A 15,538-nucleotide genomic window follows, 5' to 3' on the forward strand; every position below is an offset into this window, starting at 1 on the left:
ATGATCAAGCAGCGTGCGACTGAGGTCTCGGTCCCGCTGACCTGTCTGATGAGGCTTACCGCTGCGCACACCGCACAGCGACACCGGCGTGGGCAATCAGCGCGGCAGGGGCGCACGTGTGTGTTTGCAACTTCGCCTAAAATCAGACTCCACGCCTTCATCGCCGCTAAGGGTGACGGCCTCGCAACGAGATCGGCCTCCGCCCGCGCAATCGATGCGCCGCCCGTGGGCCGCGGCCCGACCCCGCGCACGTGGTTAACGACCACTCGCGGTGGGCGGGGACGGCACTTCCAACCCCGAGTGCAAGATTTTAATTGGCTGCTTTAGCTGTCGAGGAGTGCGGGGAATTTTTTTTTCTTTTCTTTTTTTTTTGATTTCGACAGACTCTCACACGGTGAGCTTTAATTGGCCTGCGGACACAACATGAGGGAGGCACATTACTTGATGTGCTCACGCATGAGCCGCCGCAATTTATTACAAAGACGCCGCAATCTGAAACGCCATTAAACTCAAAATGCCATTAAACTTTAAAATAAATTAGTTGCTGATTGTGTTACGAGGCTCTTAAGTCGTCCTCGCCGAGTCCTGCATGTGCAGTGTTTTCAACGTGAATCACGCTGTTTAGTACATATGCAGGTGTATATGTAAAAAAAAAAAGAAGAAATGCACTTACTAATTAACTGAATGCACCTTGTACTCGCACACTACGAGCTCAATCTTCATCATCGCTATTACACCCCGAGACTAGACGGGAAGGAAACAAGAACTGGAGGCACAGGGAGAAACCGGAAAGTGTTGCTCTGTCACAGCTCGCATGTAGCAACCATTACCTGTGTGAGGCCAATAAACAACAGCTTCGGACGGCTGGCCAATTACAAAGCGGGGATAACGGGGCTTAAAGAGTAACACAAATCATCCGATAATTAGAATATCTATGGCTCGCTTCAATCCTCACAGCCGCCTCTCGGCTCTTAAGCTGGTGGCCGGCTCTGAGCTGCCGCCGCCGTTCGTCACCACCCGTGATTTTCTCCTCGATCGTTCATTCTTTTTTTCTTTTTCTTGAGCTATCTCATAAATAAATAAAAGGCCTCGCGAAGCTGCAAATATGCCCCCGAGTCATTGCTCTGCCCGCCACCCACCCCCCCGCTTTAAACTTCAACATAAGCCCGCTTTAGTGCCATTAAAATAACTTGTCATGACAGTGTAGCCTGGGAGCACTGCAATCAATTTCCATTACATCAAGGCCCAACTGGGCATCGCCACTGGACTAAGCGCTGGTAAGCAATCTCCCCCCGACCGGGGGTGGGTTGTGTGGTGGCGTGTTGTGCGCGGTATTAAGAGCGTGTGCCCGTCGTGGTGAAAGAGCGAAGATGGGGAGGGAGTTAAGGAGCAAGAGGATTTACTTGACTTCACTAAAAGGAGCATTTTTTTTTCTGTGTTTTCTGTTCCCGGTCTTACCAGCAGAGGGACTGGAAGTCAAAAAAAAAAAAAAAAAAAACCTGTATTCATACGTTGGCCATGTTGCAAACCCTAATGTGGAATTATCAACTCCTCGCGGTGCAGCCGGCGAGTCTTTCCCCCCCCCGAAGTGATTTAGAATGCACCTTTTGTAAAAGACCAATCTGCAACTAATTAACATCAGAGTAATTTATGCCACCAAATTGATTTTTTGCTCACTATAAATTATGCAAGAGTCCCGTCCGCTGTCCCTTCCCGCCGTCTTATCTCCACGGCAAAATCGAGAGGACTGACACGTGGCTGAAGTGCCCTTGATGGGGCATTTCTACAAACTGTCAGAGACGCGACAGGCGGGAAGAGAAGGGAAGAATATCTGCATCGGCCTTGAGAGGAGCTATAAATTCAGCCCGGCAACAAAACTACACAGAAAAAAAAAAAAAAAGTTGTGTATAAAACCCCGCTCTGATGTTGTTCCTGTTTAAGTTTAGAGGTTAGGATAGTCTACAAATCCTTAAGCGATGTTGGGGTTTCTTCATCTTTTATTAAGATCCCTTGCACCACACCACCGCGGCGTGGAATTACATTAACACTAGTTTAGCACACATTTTCACATCTCGAACGCCGAGGCACTAAATGAGCGCTAATTAGCGGAGTGAAGGCATTAATTATGTAACACGTCACCTTAATTAGCCGTCCCAGATGTACGGCGTGTCAGAGGAGCGTTTGTAAGCACAGCTAGTTAATTGATACGTATTTGACGGGATGTGTGACAGCTGCAAAGGTGACAGTTGGATTTGGGATCCTGAAGCAGTCAGGATACAGATTTTGTGAGAAAGTGTTCATGCATTGAATGCTTAAATGTATAGGGCTTCAACAGACCCCTAGTGGGTATGTGGAGGTACTGCAGGGGGAGTCGCAAAATCTTTGGTTGATTAGACATTTTTTATATATATATGTTTCCATTTTTTCCCATAATTAAAAAAATAAAAAATGAAAAAAAAAATCCTGAAGCATGCTGCAATATTATATAGTATGTTTATTTTTTACAGTAGTTGCACGGCCACCCTACTGTTGCACACTTTGAAATTAAAAATATGAACCTGACACGTGCATAAATGTATAAAGTTGGTGCAGACTGAGGTGGAATACATTTATTTTAATTTAAAAATAATCTTCTCCAGTTCAGTTTGTGCTGTCACGGGAAGCAGTGTTCTTCAAAGCGCTCGTCAGATCATGAGGAATATGTCACATAGCTTCCCACTGTTAGTAATTAGGTCCTTTAAGCTCTTGATCCCACTTTTACGCAGAGATTATTGCCGGGGCTTCTGTCTTCCTTCCTCCCTTCCTAAAAAGAAACCCAATCAATGCGCTGCAATGTGCGGCGCAGACACGGATCACCTGACCTTTTTGCATTTTTGCACCATCTGTTCAACACGGCGTCGCATCTGTTGCTCGGCTTCACCTGCTCCGCGTAGGCCCCGTCTCTCGGGCGACGAAGTTTCAGTAAATATTTCGGCCCGGATTCCTTCGCGGAGGCTGATTTGATCGCACGTTGAAAAAAAAAAAAAAGACCTGCACAAGCGAGGCGCCGCGAGGGCGCAAACAATAAGCGCTGGATCAGTGCACCTGCTGTTTCTCCAGTGGAACGCGGGACATAAATAGGTAAGAAATGATTTGCGCTACGCCTTTTCAATGTCTGAGCTAATCTTGCATGATGCATGAGTCTGCAACTTCAACGGATCTTTAGAATATGTCACACAACATGCGACAATAAATACAAGGCAGCCTGCGATAATCTTATCTGCCAGATACTATGGGCTGCATGTCAAAGCGTTAAGAAGAAAAATGCATTAAAAGCACCAGTCCACCGCTGTTTGCCCCGCGTCCTAAATCTTGTGATAAAACACCAGGGGAGATAGTCCTTTGTTTGCTTAAAACAGCATTTGTGCCCAGAAAGTGCCACCTCATCAAACAAGGGGACACTGATCAAAGTCATCTCACCTTGAGGAAAGCTGGCCAAGTCAAACTAATTCCTGGAGCTCTTCCTCTGCAGTTTGTTCGCGGGGCCCGGGTCTGCCAGGACGAGCCAAAGAAAACAGGCGTCCTGGAACGCGTTGCCAATTACCTGTCACCGTTTCACAGAGGCAAACAATGCACACACACACACACACACGCAGGAGATGACCTGAGGATACGGAAGAATACAAATGCAGGGAGACAGATTTCCCCAAGCTCTGCATCCATGAATATTTTATCTTACGGATTCGGTCAAATCATTACGTCGAAACCACCTTTGCCTGCAAATCAAAAAAAACCCTGCTTGACAGCTATACACATATTTCAGAGAAATTACAGCCTGTACTGATATGCAGTAACCAAGTAACCACTCCACTCTGAGAACACCGTGCTCTGCACATGCTTCACGCTCAGATATTTTCTCTCCCTTTTCGCCCACTTCCTCCCCTGCTGTAAGCTCTGCAATCACATCTCCTGTGTGCTGCTCCTTTGATGGCACCAGCAGGTGGAAACCCACCAGGATGCTGAGTGTGCACTACAGTACACACACACACACACACACACACACACACACACACACACACACACACACACACACACACACACACACACACACACACACACTGCTGCTGCTGCTGCTGGATTGATCAGAGCGCAGGGGTGAGTTGACTCGCTGGGCTGGGTAGCGATGGCGGGGGGACGCATAACAAACTGGCTGCCAAACCACACGGGAACGGGGGCACTGCCGAAAACAAGGGAGTTACGGCAAACAGCTGGACGCAAAGGAATGTCACAGCCTGTGTGGGGAGTGAATGCATGTTGGAAAAAATAAATAAAAAAGGGAAGTAGCAAGTGAATAAACATTTTTTTTTTTTTAATGAACCTGATTTACTTGGCCACAGCAACGAGTGGTTCTGTCTTGATTTAGAAGCATTTAGAAGCCCAGTCCAACTAGCTAGCCACCAACGAGCAACCAACAATGAGACACCAGCTAACTAGCCTAGCCAACAGCAGTTAGTAAGAAGTGATGGGATATGCGACTACATGTCAACCAACACTTCTCCCCTCTGCAAAAGACAAGGCAAAACACATTTGAAAAAAGAAAAAAGAAAGAAAAGGCAGCCAGCAGGCTAGCCGTTAGCTACCAGCTAGCAACCAACAAAAAGACGCCAACTAACTAGCCTAGCAAACAGCAGTCAGTAAGAAGTGATAGGATATGCGACTACATGTCAACCAGCACTTCTCCTCTCTGCAAAACACGAGGCAAAGCACATTTAGAAACCCAGTCCAACTGGGAAAAAAAAAAAAGAAAAGCAGGCTAGCCGTAAGCTACCAGCTAGCAACCAACAAGCTAACTAGCCTAGCCAACAGCAGTAGGCAGTATGTGTTGCATCACTGGGGTTTCAGGTAGTAGAGTGCTAAAATAAGTGGTCAATTAATGAATCAGTCAATTACAAAAAATAATAAAGGCAATTTATATTGTTAATATAGCAAATAATACTAAATATTACTTTACGTTTCTACTGTGGCTGAGAGCTGAGGTCTTAAATATATGTGGCTGTTAGCTTACTTCCTGCTAATATTGCAGCATGCGTCTTGGATGTCACCTGACAGAGTCGATGTTTAATATGCAGCCTTGTGATTGGCTCAGTAGCAAGGGGGCGGGGCCTATTGTGTACAGGGGGCTTTGATTGACAGGTCTAGTGTGTCACTCTGCCTCCATTTATCCCTTTACTAAAATAAGCTGGAATCATGTTAATGTACATTTAAAGAATTCTAAATTTGTTGAGGATTTTTTAGTTTTTTTTAATGAAAAATATATATAAAAATGTGTAATCAACCAAAGATTTTGCGACCCCCCTGCAGTACTTTCACAGACCCCCTAGGGGTAGCACACCCCCTGTACTGCTGGAGATCTATGCAGCAGGGTCAAAACGTGGACATGAGCGGCAGGAAGTTTTGGAGACAAGCTTATAGATCCCAAGTCTGCAATTACCCATAATTGTGCGACGTGTCATTGCTGCCGCGCGGTGACAAATGCGCTTGTCAAAATAGCTGGCAAGGGCTCAGAGCCGCGAAAGAAGTCGACACGGAAACCTACAAAAATAAATGGAAAGAAGTCCCGGGCCGCTGCACTCGTGCATGTCAGAAAAAAAGTTGGAAAGCGGGGACGGTGCTGATGGTGTGTTTTGTCCGCTCGCCATCGGGAGCCCGAGCCGGCTGAGAAACGTTGTCAATCAACAATTCACTAAGAACAAAAAAAAAACACATTCAACAGCTTGTGTGGTTGAGGCACCGCATAAACTTGAGGGCACAGTCAAAATAACGTCTTTTGCCTCCATTTATCCCTTTACTACAACATGTTTAATTCATGTTAATGTGTATTAAAGGACATTGTGAGTGAAAATTAAAAAAAAAATAAAAATATATATAAAATGTTGACCCAATTGAGGACCTCCGTGGACCGCCTAGGGGTCGTGGACCCCCTGCTGAAGACCTATGCTCCATACAGTCTGAATATTCTTCTACATTACATCAACAATTATCAATGAGAAAACATAAGCAGTGATTTAAAACTCTCCACAGAGAAGGAAACATATCATTGATGATCCTCAAAGCAACTCTGTTAAAAACGCCTCCAGAGAGAAATGCATCTAAAAATAAACTGACCTCATCAACCTAAATCACAAATAAGAACTTTAACACAAAGCGCGCTCGTGCTCCAGCCGCAAATGAGACCCAATTATGTCATAAACCCAAATTAAATTCTTGACGTGCGCTACGGCGGAGGGGCAGACAGCGAGAAATGAACTGAAGCCGAGCGAAATGCAAGCCTTCCTGCTTAACAGCGGGGGGAACGAGTGAGCTGGCGCGTGACGCTCGTGCGAAAACAATTTGGGCCTAACCTTCAGCTTATCCGGCCATTAATGAAATAAAGCGCCCGGTCACGTGACTCGAAGGGAATGGGTTTTAATGGTGTCATTCAAGACTGCTCGAGCGTGAATTTGCACCGTTGCATTTGACTCTTTCTGTCTTTTATTTTTATTTTTTTTAACAGTAGCGTTGTCAGTGCTCCTCTCAGCGATTTCTTTAACCTGACCTTTATGTCTGTGTCTGCGTTCAGATAATTAAAGGGGGGGAAAAAATGACAATATTAGATTCAGAAGTAAAGTTGTTGGGTTCAAAAAACTGCACAATTGACGGCTCTGGTGGCAAAATATGACGCTGATCTCTAAACGGTGTTGACCTTTTGGAAGAGTTTAGTGGGTATCAGCAACAGAAGAAGAGAAAACAACCGCTATTAAAGTTTTAGAGCCTCCATTATTGGCTGTGAAGGATCTGATTTCCGCGTGGCGAGTGGCGAGACGAGACAACTGAACAGAAATGACTTGCCAGCTCAGATTTGATGTCTGAATTCTGCCGTTTCTTTAATTTTACGCACGTTTCCGAGAAGCACGACACTGTATTGTTGTAAGATCAGCGTATGTAAGGGATTTACATCTCATTTTCTCCAGGTAAACAATGGAATAAGTATACATAATGATAATCGATCACAAAATAATACAACTTGCAAACTGAAACTGGAAATGCTAAGAATCAAGAATGTGTTTAAGTTAATCTACATGTTTCTTTATTCATACTAGAGGCTAGATTTCACTAGACAGTCACTGAATGTGCAGCTGGTTACAGATCAGAGAAAACGATTTTGAGTTAACGTTAAATCAAACAGGCACCTGGCAAAAGGCCTCACATATCAGACCAGACCACTTCCTTCACTCTGTGATCCAGGGGAAACTGACTGTTCACCGACTGCCTCATATATCCCACCCACTGACACGGGCACGGATACTCTAGTACCACTAGTTGGGGTTTACACGGAGACTTTGTTCTCTGAAGTTTACAGACCTGAGACATGACCTGTGGGGTCACATCCACTTTTGCGTTGCCTTTTGTGTCAGCCTTACAGCGGCCGGTCTTCAAGGTTTTTTCCAGCGGTTCTGAAATTGCTCCGCGCTTTGGCCCATCACGGCTTCAGTTAATTTTTGTTGGGCCTTTTTTAAACAGCCTAAGTTTGGTTTGTGCCTGTTTATTCTGACTGAGGCGCCTTCATTCGGTTGCTTCTAAACCGATTCTAATCCTAATATTTGGCTCCATGTGAACCCAGATGCTGATTACAACCAGACGGTCATAATGCTGTGGCTGATCGGTGCACACATTGATCTGTTTGGGTTGATTTTAATTTAAACATTAGTCTTCATTTACGTTCTGGCAAAACTGCTGACATTAACGCGTTATTAATTGTCCCACTAATGAAGAAGTTTGTATTAGCGTCAGTACGGCCGCTGTGAACAGTTGTAGTTGAATGAGATGGCGGCGGCATAAAACAAAAGGTAGACGGTAAAAAAAATAATAATAATAATCTTCATTTCCGCAGCAACCCCGCAGACGTTTGAGCGACAGTCTTAATTAATCCACTGTAATCCCAGTGGGATGTGACGCGTGGCGCCAACCGCACACATAGGGAACTGTGTCACCGCTCCGGAGCGCCGCGACGCCGCGAGCGCCACAATGTCAAGGGCACGGCGGAGAAATGAAACGAGCCGAGCCCCGAGAGCCGCCGAGCACCTGTGTGTGAAGCCTGAAAGGCCACTTCTGCAAATTCAAATTGCAATGAAACAAAAAAAAAGTTACCGCTGTGATTAATAATTCTTTAAGGAGTCAGTAGGAGAATTCAAATCGCGGCAGACTTATACTAGAATAATGAGGAGCTCCATTGTTATTCATGAGTGCACTCTCTAATAAAATGACACAATACCAAAGGTAATGTAATATAAAAAAAAAAAAGGATGCAACAATTAATAAACCTCATCAAGCACCTGCTGATTACAGGTTATATCAAAATCACAAGAAGAAATGAACTAAATCTACTTTTCCACTGGCCAGATTAATTATCTTCCTTCAATTAAAAAGGACAAATTATACTCCAACCTCCTTCATATTCTAATGAGTAAACTCAGGAAATCAGTAATGGCCACCAAATGCTGCTGGCAGGAGATGCACCTCGCAGAATAGCACTGTAAAGCCAAATAGGTAAACAGATTTCGAGGATCACAAGGAGATAAAAGCACCGTTCAGGCTTTACTGGTCTCCTCACTGTACGCGACTGAGGACTGAATGGATATTTGAAGTTATTTAAAGCGTAATGTTTGTGTTCTTAGTGCCACGAGCTGTTCACTGTCCCCCACTAAACCAATTCTTTTTTTTTTTTTTCTCCATTAGCGAAACTAAAGGCTGCTCCCGGAGAACAATAGACTCGACTGAAGTATGAATAAATCAATACGTTTCAGCTGTAACATTCGTCACGGTGACAGGGACGCATACATTACGGGTAATGATAATCCCAAACGTGCCGGGACAGGATTTAGAAAAACGGCGATTTCAACGTTAAATAGAAAACAAACTAAAGTTTTTCCTAAAGCCTCTGACGTCTCCGTTGAAGGGGCTTATAGCTGTGAAAAAATGGGGGTGCAACAATGTGCTCGAAGTATTTTAACACTGACAAAGGCCACTTATGACCTATTTGTTGACTTATTATTCTCGTTTCCTGGCTAATGCAGTCGCAACCTGGCATAGCTACCTCAACACCTGTTGTTTGCAATGTGCTGACAGCTTAACCGCGACTAGACTTCGGCAAAATAAGGCCACAAAGTGCATTTCTCCAGACATCTGTGAATATAAATAACAGGCGTCTATGAGCTGTGTTTAGAGACCAAATCTGAATTTTAAATCCTGACTAGCACACCCTAATACTCCAACCCTCTCAATCCTCAAGACATTGTAATTGGATTTTAATATGCAAATTAGGTATGTATACATATTAGATCATTAGGAAAGCCAAAGGCAGATGTAGGCTACGTTTTACTAATCTCATAGATGTAAATTGTGAGAAGATAATCACAGCCAGTGGAGAAGCTAGAGCTAGAGCTAGCTCAGCAAACGCATCAAGTAAGTGGGACCCGAAGGCTCTTCAGATGAGATGAATCGGTATTCTGATCTATTTTTTGCTTTACAGCTTGAGTTAAGAGGTATTGTGATCTTTTAACATGTTGGACAGATGTTTTATTTATTTTTTTTTCTCAAGAACGGGACCAGGCAGAGTAAACTGCATTTACATCTGGCTCTTATCATGATGCAGGGCAGACAGATGTTGGGTGGCATATCTAATCCATTTTGTTTTTCGTTTGCACAGAAGTGTAGGCTTATTTTGCAATTCTCTTAACCACACAAGAATAAATAAATGGGATCTGCAATGATATGATACGATATGATAGAGCAAATGTAGTGAGTAGCGGGTCCCTACTTAGGCCCAATCCCAATTCTCCCCTGTAGCCCTACCCCTTAGCCTACCCCTTCCCCTCGGCCCTCTGTTTCGAGTGACAAGGGTGAGGGGTGAAAACATTGCCCTTGGAAACGAGACAGCACTCGATTGCTGTTATATCATCACACAATGCCGTTTGATTGCGGAGGAGACAACTGTAAACAAGATGCCGCCGCCAGCTGTTGCTGCGCTTGTTTTGGCCCTTCACATACATTTACGACTTTCTCCGGCATCCGAAGACGTCTGAGAAGTCGATGGTATCTGAGGAAACTGCAATGGAAACAATCCCGTTCATGCACAGCTGTAAGTTACCGGAGTTAACGGCAAGTAGAAGCGACGTCTAACGTACTTAATTAACGTTAACTTAACGTTAACGTTAGGTGACTACATAACTAGTTCGTTTCTAGTGAGCTCCAGGATAATCTTGATTTCTAGGGATACGTAGCTCTTCCCCTTAGCCCTAGCTCTTGACCAGAAGTAGAATTGGGACACCACTAGCCCTCACATGAATGTGTAAAATTACGTGGTAGGGGTAAGGGGGAGAATTGGGATTGTGCCTTAATCTCTCCATTAGTTTGGGGGTCCTTGGCTTGAAAAAAACGTTGAAGACCACTGCCTTAAAAAACATGTAATTAATCCTACACGTCGTTCTGGAGGTTGTAATTACTTGACAAGCAATGACCAGTCGCGTTCTCTGGTTGAAATTCCCGTCGTAAACTTGTACTGCACTCCTGTTCAACTTTATTGTCTACATTTGCAGAAAACAGCCCCTAGCTTACAAAGGCGGCCCAGAAAACACATATCAAGGGAAACATTGCCATCATTCAAGAGCAGTAGTTGGGGCTGAGAAAGCAAAATAGTCCTTTTTCATTTCCAACCAGTAAAGTTGCTGTGCAGTAATATTCAACAGTAAGCAAGATACTGAAATAGCGTGACACTGTAGAGCAAGAAACTACTGGAAATTGGTTTTGAATGTGCCAGACTGATAGACTATCAAAACAAATTTTCTATCTAGAATTGCTTTAAGCCTTAAAAGACGTGTAAAATACGAGGTAAAAACATGAGCCACTTTAACCAAGAAGGCAGGATGATAGTTTTCAGCCTCAGTCATTTTGGTTATTTATATGCAATGCATTTCCTCAACCAGACACACTTCATCGCGTTCTGGTTCAAAATACAAAAAGCAGGTTAAAAACATCAGTCCCAGCTCATTAGCTGCAGTGACAGTCTATTTTACACACTGAGGTTGCTGCTTCCCTGTAAATCTATTTCATCGCCACCGCTCTTTTATTCGGCGGCGTTTAATCTAAGACATCAAACAGTGCACCTTACAAAGAAGTCATAAAACTACAAATTTCATTTAAAAACGAACGTTGCCTCCAATCACCCAGCGAGGGAGCTCATTATGATTTTAGCGGCGCTCGTTAGAATCAAATGAAATCTGACCTTTTTGCGTGGCTTTCAGAGGGCCTGTAGACTGTTTGGAAAAAAAAAGAAAGGAGGCAGGTTTAGGAATCATCTGCGGGAGGTTGATGGTAATATTATGTAAAGATTCATGCGTGGTTTTTATTTTCCATGCAGATTGACTCCCTTATGAAACCACCCCAAGCATTAAAGAATTGTTTTCACAAATTGAGCTACTCAAGGAAGCAGAGGAAAGTTCATGTATTTCATCATAAATCAGAAAAAAACTACTACTGTTGAAACTTCTAAAACTAGGATTTAACATATGACTAGCTTATTTAATTTCATACTTATTTTCTGATCTGATTCTGATTTTCTGTCCGATTTCATACTTCTTTTATCCGGCCTTAACCCTAGCCCTAGCCCTAGCCCTTGCCCTTGCCCTGGCCCTGGCCCTGGCCCTGGCCCTGGCCCTGGCCCTGGCCCTGGCCCTGGCTCTAGCCCTAGCCCTTGCCCTGGCCCTGGCCCTGGCCCTGGCCCTGGCCCTGGCCCTAGCCCTAGCCCTAGCCCTAGCTCTAGCCCTAACCCTAACCCTAACCCTAGCCCTAGCCCTAGCCCTAGCCCTAGCCCTAACCCTAGCCCTAGCCCTAGCCCTAGTCCTAGCCCTAGCCCTAGCCTAATGAGGATAAAAAGCTGACAATTCCCTAAACAATTGAACTCAATTATCCTTATTACGGTCAATTTAGAACTTACATAACATAACAACATAGGAAAAAACTAGTGGAGGACAGTGGTTTAAGCTGAAACCCACGGATTTTCGAGCAGAAGGCCGGCAGACTGAATAGGTGACGCATCCGGATCAGGAAAACTTCTGCATTTGCTGGTCTACGCACAATGCACAGGGTTTTATTTTCCCAAGAACAAAATCGCCGTCCTTATAGGACGCGAAACACTTCTTGTGTACACAAGCAACAACAATAGAGAGGAGGAGGAGAAGACGGATCAAAAGAACTGGAGGGATAGTTAGAATGATTGGTGCAACCACCAAGACGGCACAAAAGAAAACACCCCATACAAAAAAGTCCAAACTTCTTCAATCTAAAAGAGAAAATAAATAAATCCCAAACCTCAGCAGAAAGCAATTCTGTCTAAAAGGGGAGCAGTCAAGCCAAAAGCAGAGTGAACACCGACACTGCCTTCCAAAGATAAAAAAAAACAAAACATAAAAGGATAAAAAGTTCAGAAAGAACAATGAGTACTTGTATCATACTTTGCAGCCCTGAGGCAAAATAGGGTCTTGTAACTTACAGTAAAGGTCTGGCTAGGGTGAAACTCTTCATTTGCATCTCTACATCCAGAACGGTGCAGTCTGTGACCTACTACTGCAAAGAATTAGTCATTTTTCTGCTGCCACCTGATGGCTGTCTAGCCTGGACTATATCCTACTGGGGGAGGGTCATGCTACATCCTGGACAGACGAACACAGGGATAAAAAAAGAGACACGTTCACACCTCCATTCACGCTGGATGTAGTGTCTGAAAAGCCTCAGACGCTGGTGATGATGCTTCTGCTGCGCTGGCCAAATAATCAATCATCTATCGCTACCTGTTTTTGAAATGCTCACTGTCTCCAAAGTAGATAGAGAGATTAAGAGTACTCCCTCAGGACGACATGTTGAGGCTGGTGAGAACATGATGTATGACTTCGCTGGGCCTTCACCGGAGTCTCTCTTTTACTCTTTCAACCTCCTACAAAGCGCAATCAAGCGGCGGTCGACGGCAAGCGCCGAAAACCGCTCCGAAACCCAACCGCCGCCCTCCACCCTCCATCCCCGAGCCTCCTCACCTCTCCCTCGGTCGTGCTTCGGCCTGCGTCATCGAGCATTTGTTTGCATCCTTGCAGCCACATGAGTCACAGCGAGGAGAAGCTGCGCTCGTGTGAAATTGTTCAAGGCGCAGGGACACTTTCGCTCCATAGAACGCTTACACTTTTAAACCGGCGCATTTTATCAGTGGTGCAGTATCGTTTTAAATCGGGCAAGTGGTGTTATTTTTGAAGATTCATGATGTGAAAAATCTTGTGTGAGATCTAACATAAGAGTCAGTTTTCAAATAAAAAAAAATTAAAGCCGCTATTTATTGATGAGAAACGTCACTTGGGAAAACGAACTCCGATCGCATCCTAGAAAAAGGGACGTGTATAATTAAGCTGTAAATTTGGCGTTCTCCCTATCCACGGAGCCTGGGGAGTCAACCTTGGCTGTGACAGTGTCAGAGACAAGCAATCTGTCACCCACTTTAGGTTCAGGCTTAAATATTTCAACAGCCTTAAGGAAAAGTGCTGAAGTGGCTGCGTGTGAATTCTATTCCTTAGCAATTAAAGCAGCCCAGAAGTCACCGAGACAGCGGCGCTATTGACAGCAACATTTTTTTTATTTATTTTTTTTGAAAAAGTGCAAGGATCAGCTTTTAACAGCTCCGGTTTTTAAAAAAACAAAAAAACAACCTGGAGCGACTTTTATCTCAGTGTAAAAATAAAACAAAACAAAAACCCGATCAGCGGAGAATAATCACCGAACGCGACGCAGGGAAGCAATAATGAGGATATTTTGTGTAATTATTTTAGCTCAGAATAAAGAAAAAACAAATATTAGGCAATGACTTTTGTTTTTGGCGGCAGATTCTGTGGCAAACACCTTCAGAAAGCTGACACGACTGCAGCCGAAGAATTCCTAGTACATTATACGCGGTTTTTCTTTACCTGTGACTGACAGCTCAGTAGTCCTCCGCACCACAAAGTTCCCAAAAGGAAGTTCACAGGTGTAATTCCCAATGTCATCTTCTCGTACTTCCTTGATGGACAGAATGTCTCTCCTCCTCTCTATGGTCTGTCTCCACTGCTTTGGCTTGCATTCCTTTTAAGAGAAACATGAAGACAAGGGAATTAGGATGAAGCAAATATATTACAATACAAGGTAGGTTTCCTATAGGGCATTAGCAACAGAGAAGAAATATCACACTTTAGGTTTAGAATAAGAAAACTAAATGCTGATATTGTATAGAAGTCGCATACCACTGCACACATTTGTATTGGATTGGGCTGCACCATCTATTTGTAAAATCATTACATTTATGTGGACATTCTTTCCTAAAAATCAAAATACTTAATGTCCTAGGCAGCAAATGCTTCCTAAATAACATCTTTAGGGCTGCCCAATCAGAGGCAATCAGCTATGTAAGCAGGAAATCGAAAGCTTTAACCCAGCTGACAAAAAAAAAAAAAAAAAAAAATGTAATTTGAGGCCAAGTCATTCCATTTTTACAATCTGTAGGGGGAAAAAATCAAGCAAAAGGTTTGTTAATTAATTTTGCGTGCAAACACAGAGAGTACCCCGAGTTATCTTCGTGCGGAGCGGAATAATTGGCAACCATTGGTCACTCGGTCTCCTGGCATGTTTTTGTAATTTGTGCAATATTCTGCGATTTAAAAGCGTCTCTGATTACTTTGTTGCTAAAATGTTTTTTTTTTCCTTGTTTTTTTATCCAGTGCAGAGTCACACAAGCTGTTATAACTCAGCTGCTTAATCTCTGATTAATGAGGAAGTGTGAGTCCAGTCCAGACTCAATGTGTTTTGTGTGATATCCTATCTGTCTTTTGACACTCTTTCTTAATATACTGATGAAAAATGATACTTGGTAATGTTGTAACTCAGTATATAACTCCAGTTTATATCCAAACAGATAAGAGTGGAGCAGATGTCAAACTACCAACCGCTGACATGGTGTATCCAGCAGGTTTCATGAAATATTTAGATGGAACCAAGTCTGACTGACATGTGTCCAGAGCGTGGAGACGGTGGCGTCTCACAAAACAACATGAGAAGTGAGAGAAGAACATGCGGGTGCTCTGTATTGGCCTCGATGCTGCCTGATTGACTATTATTTTTTCAATTTTGCAGGGTGTGTTTGGATTCTACAGCAGATCATCTGTGAAATAGTTCCTATATGAGCATTAATAGGAAGCAATACGGTTTGTGAGCTCAAGGTGAACGGCAAAGGTAAGGCTTTATTGACTGACTGGTCTCATTCCGGCATCGGCGGCTCATTGGTGCGTCGGCTGATCGGGTAAAAGCTGGGGGGTGAATAGATGGGAAGAATCAGACGGCAGGCGGACGCATTGCAACGCGTTGCGTTTTCCGTCTCTGCAGCGCGTCGCATTCGGGGTTGTGTGCAAAAGTCTGAAAAAGCCGGGGACCGTGAGATTTTGGGCCTCCTCAGGCA

General features: G+C 44.0%; 1 protein-coding gene across 2 annotated transcripts in view; it reads right to left on the bottom strand.

Moving 5' to 3' along the window:
* LOC125000864 (interleukin-1 receptor accessory protein-like 1) overlaps nt 1–15,538 on the bottom strand; it is a 244,235-nt gene that overhangs the window by 97,593 nt on the left and 131,104 nt on the right. For both annotated transcript variants that reach the window (XM_047576582.1, XM_047576583.1), the window contains exon 5: nt 14,019–14,172. In XM_047576582.1, coding sequence (XP_047432538.1) covers nt 14,019–14,172 — 154 coding nt within the window. The remainder of the gene's footprint in view (nt 1–14,018; nt 14,173–15,538) is intronic.

Source organism: Mugil cephalus, chromosome 23 (genome assembly GCF_022458985.1).
Source record: "Mugil cephalus isolate CIBA_MC_2020 chromosome 23, CIBA_Mcephalus_1.1, whole genome shotgun sequence".
In the NCBI taxonomy this organism is placed as follows: domain Eukaryota; kingdom Metazoa; phylum Chordata; class Actinopteri; order Mugiliformes; family Mugilidae; genus Mugil; species Mugil cephalus.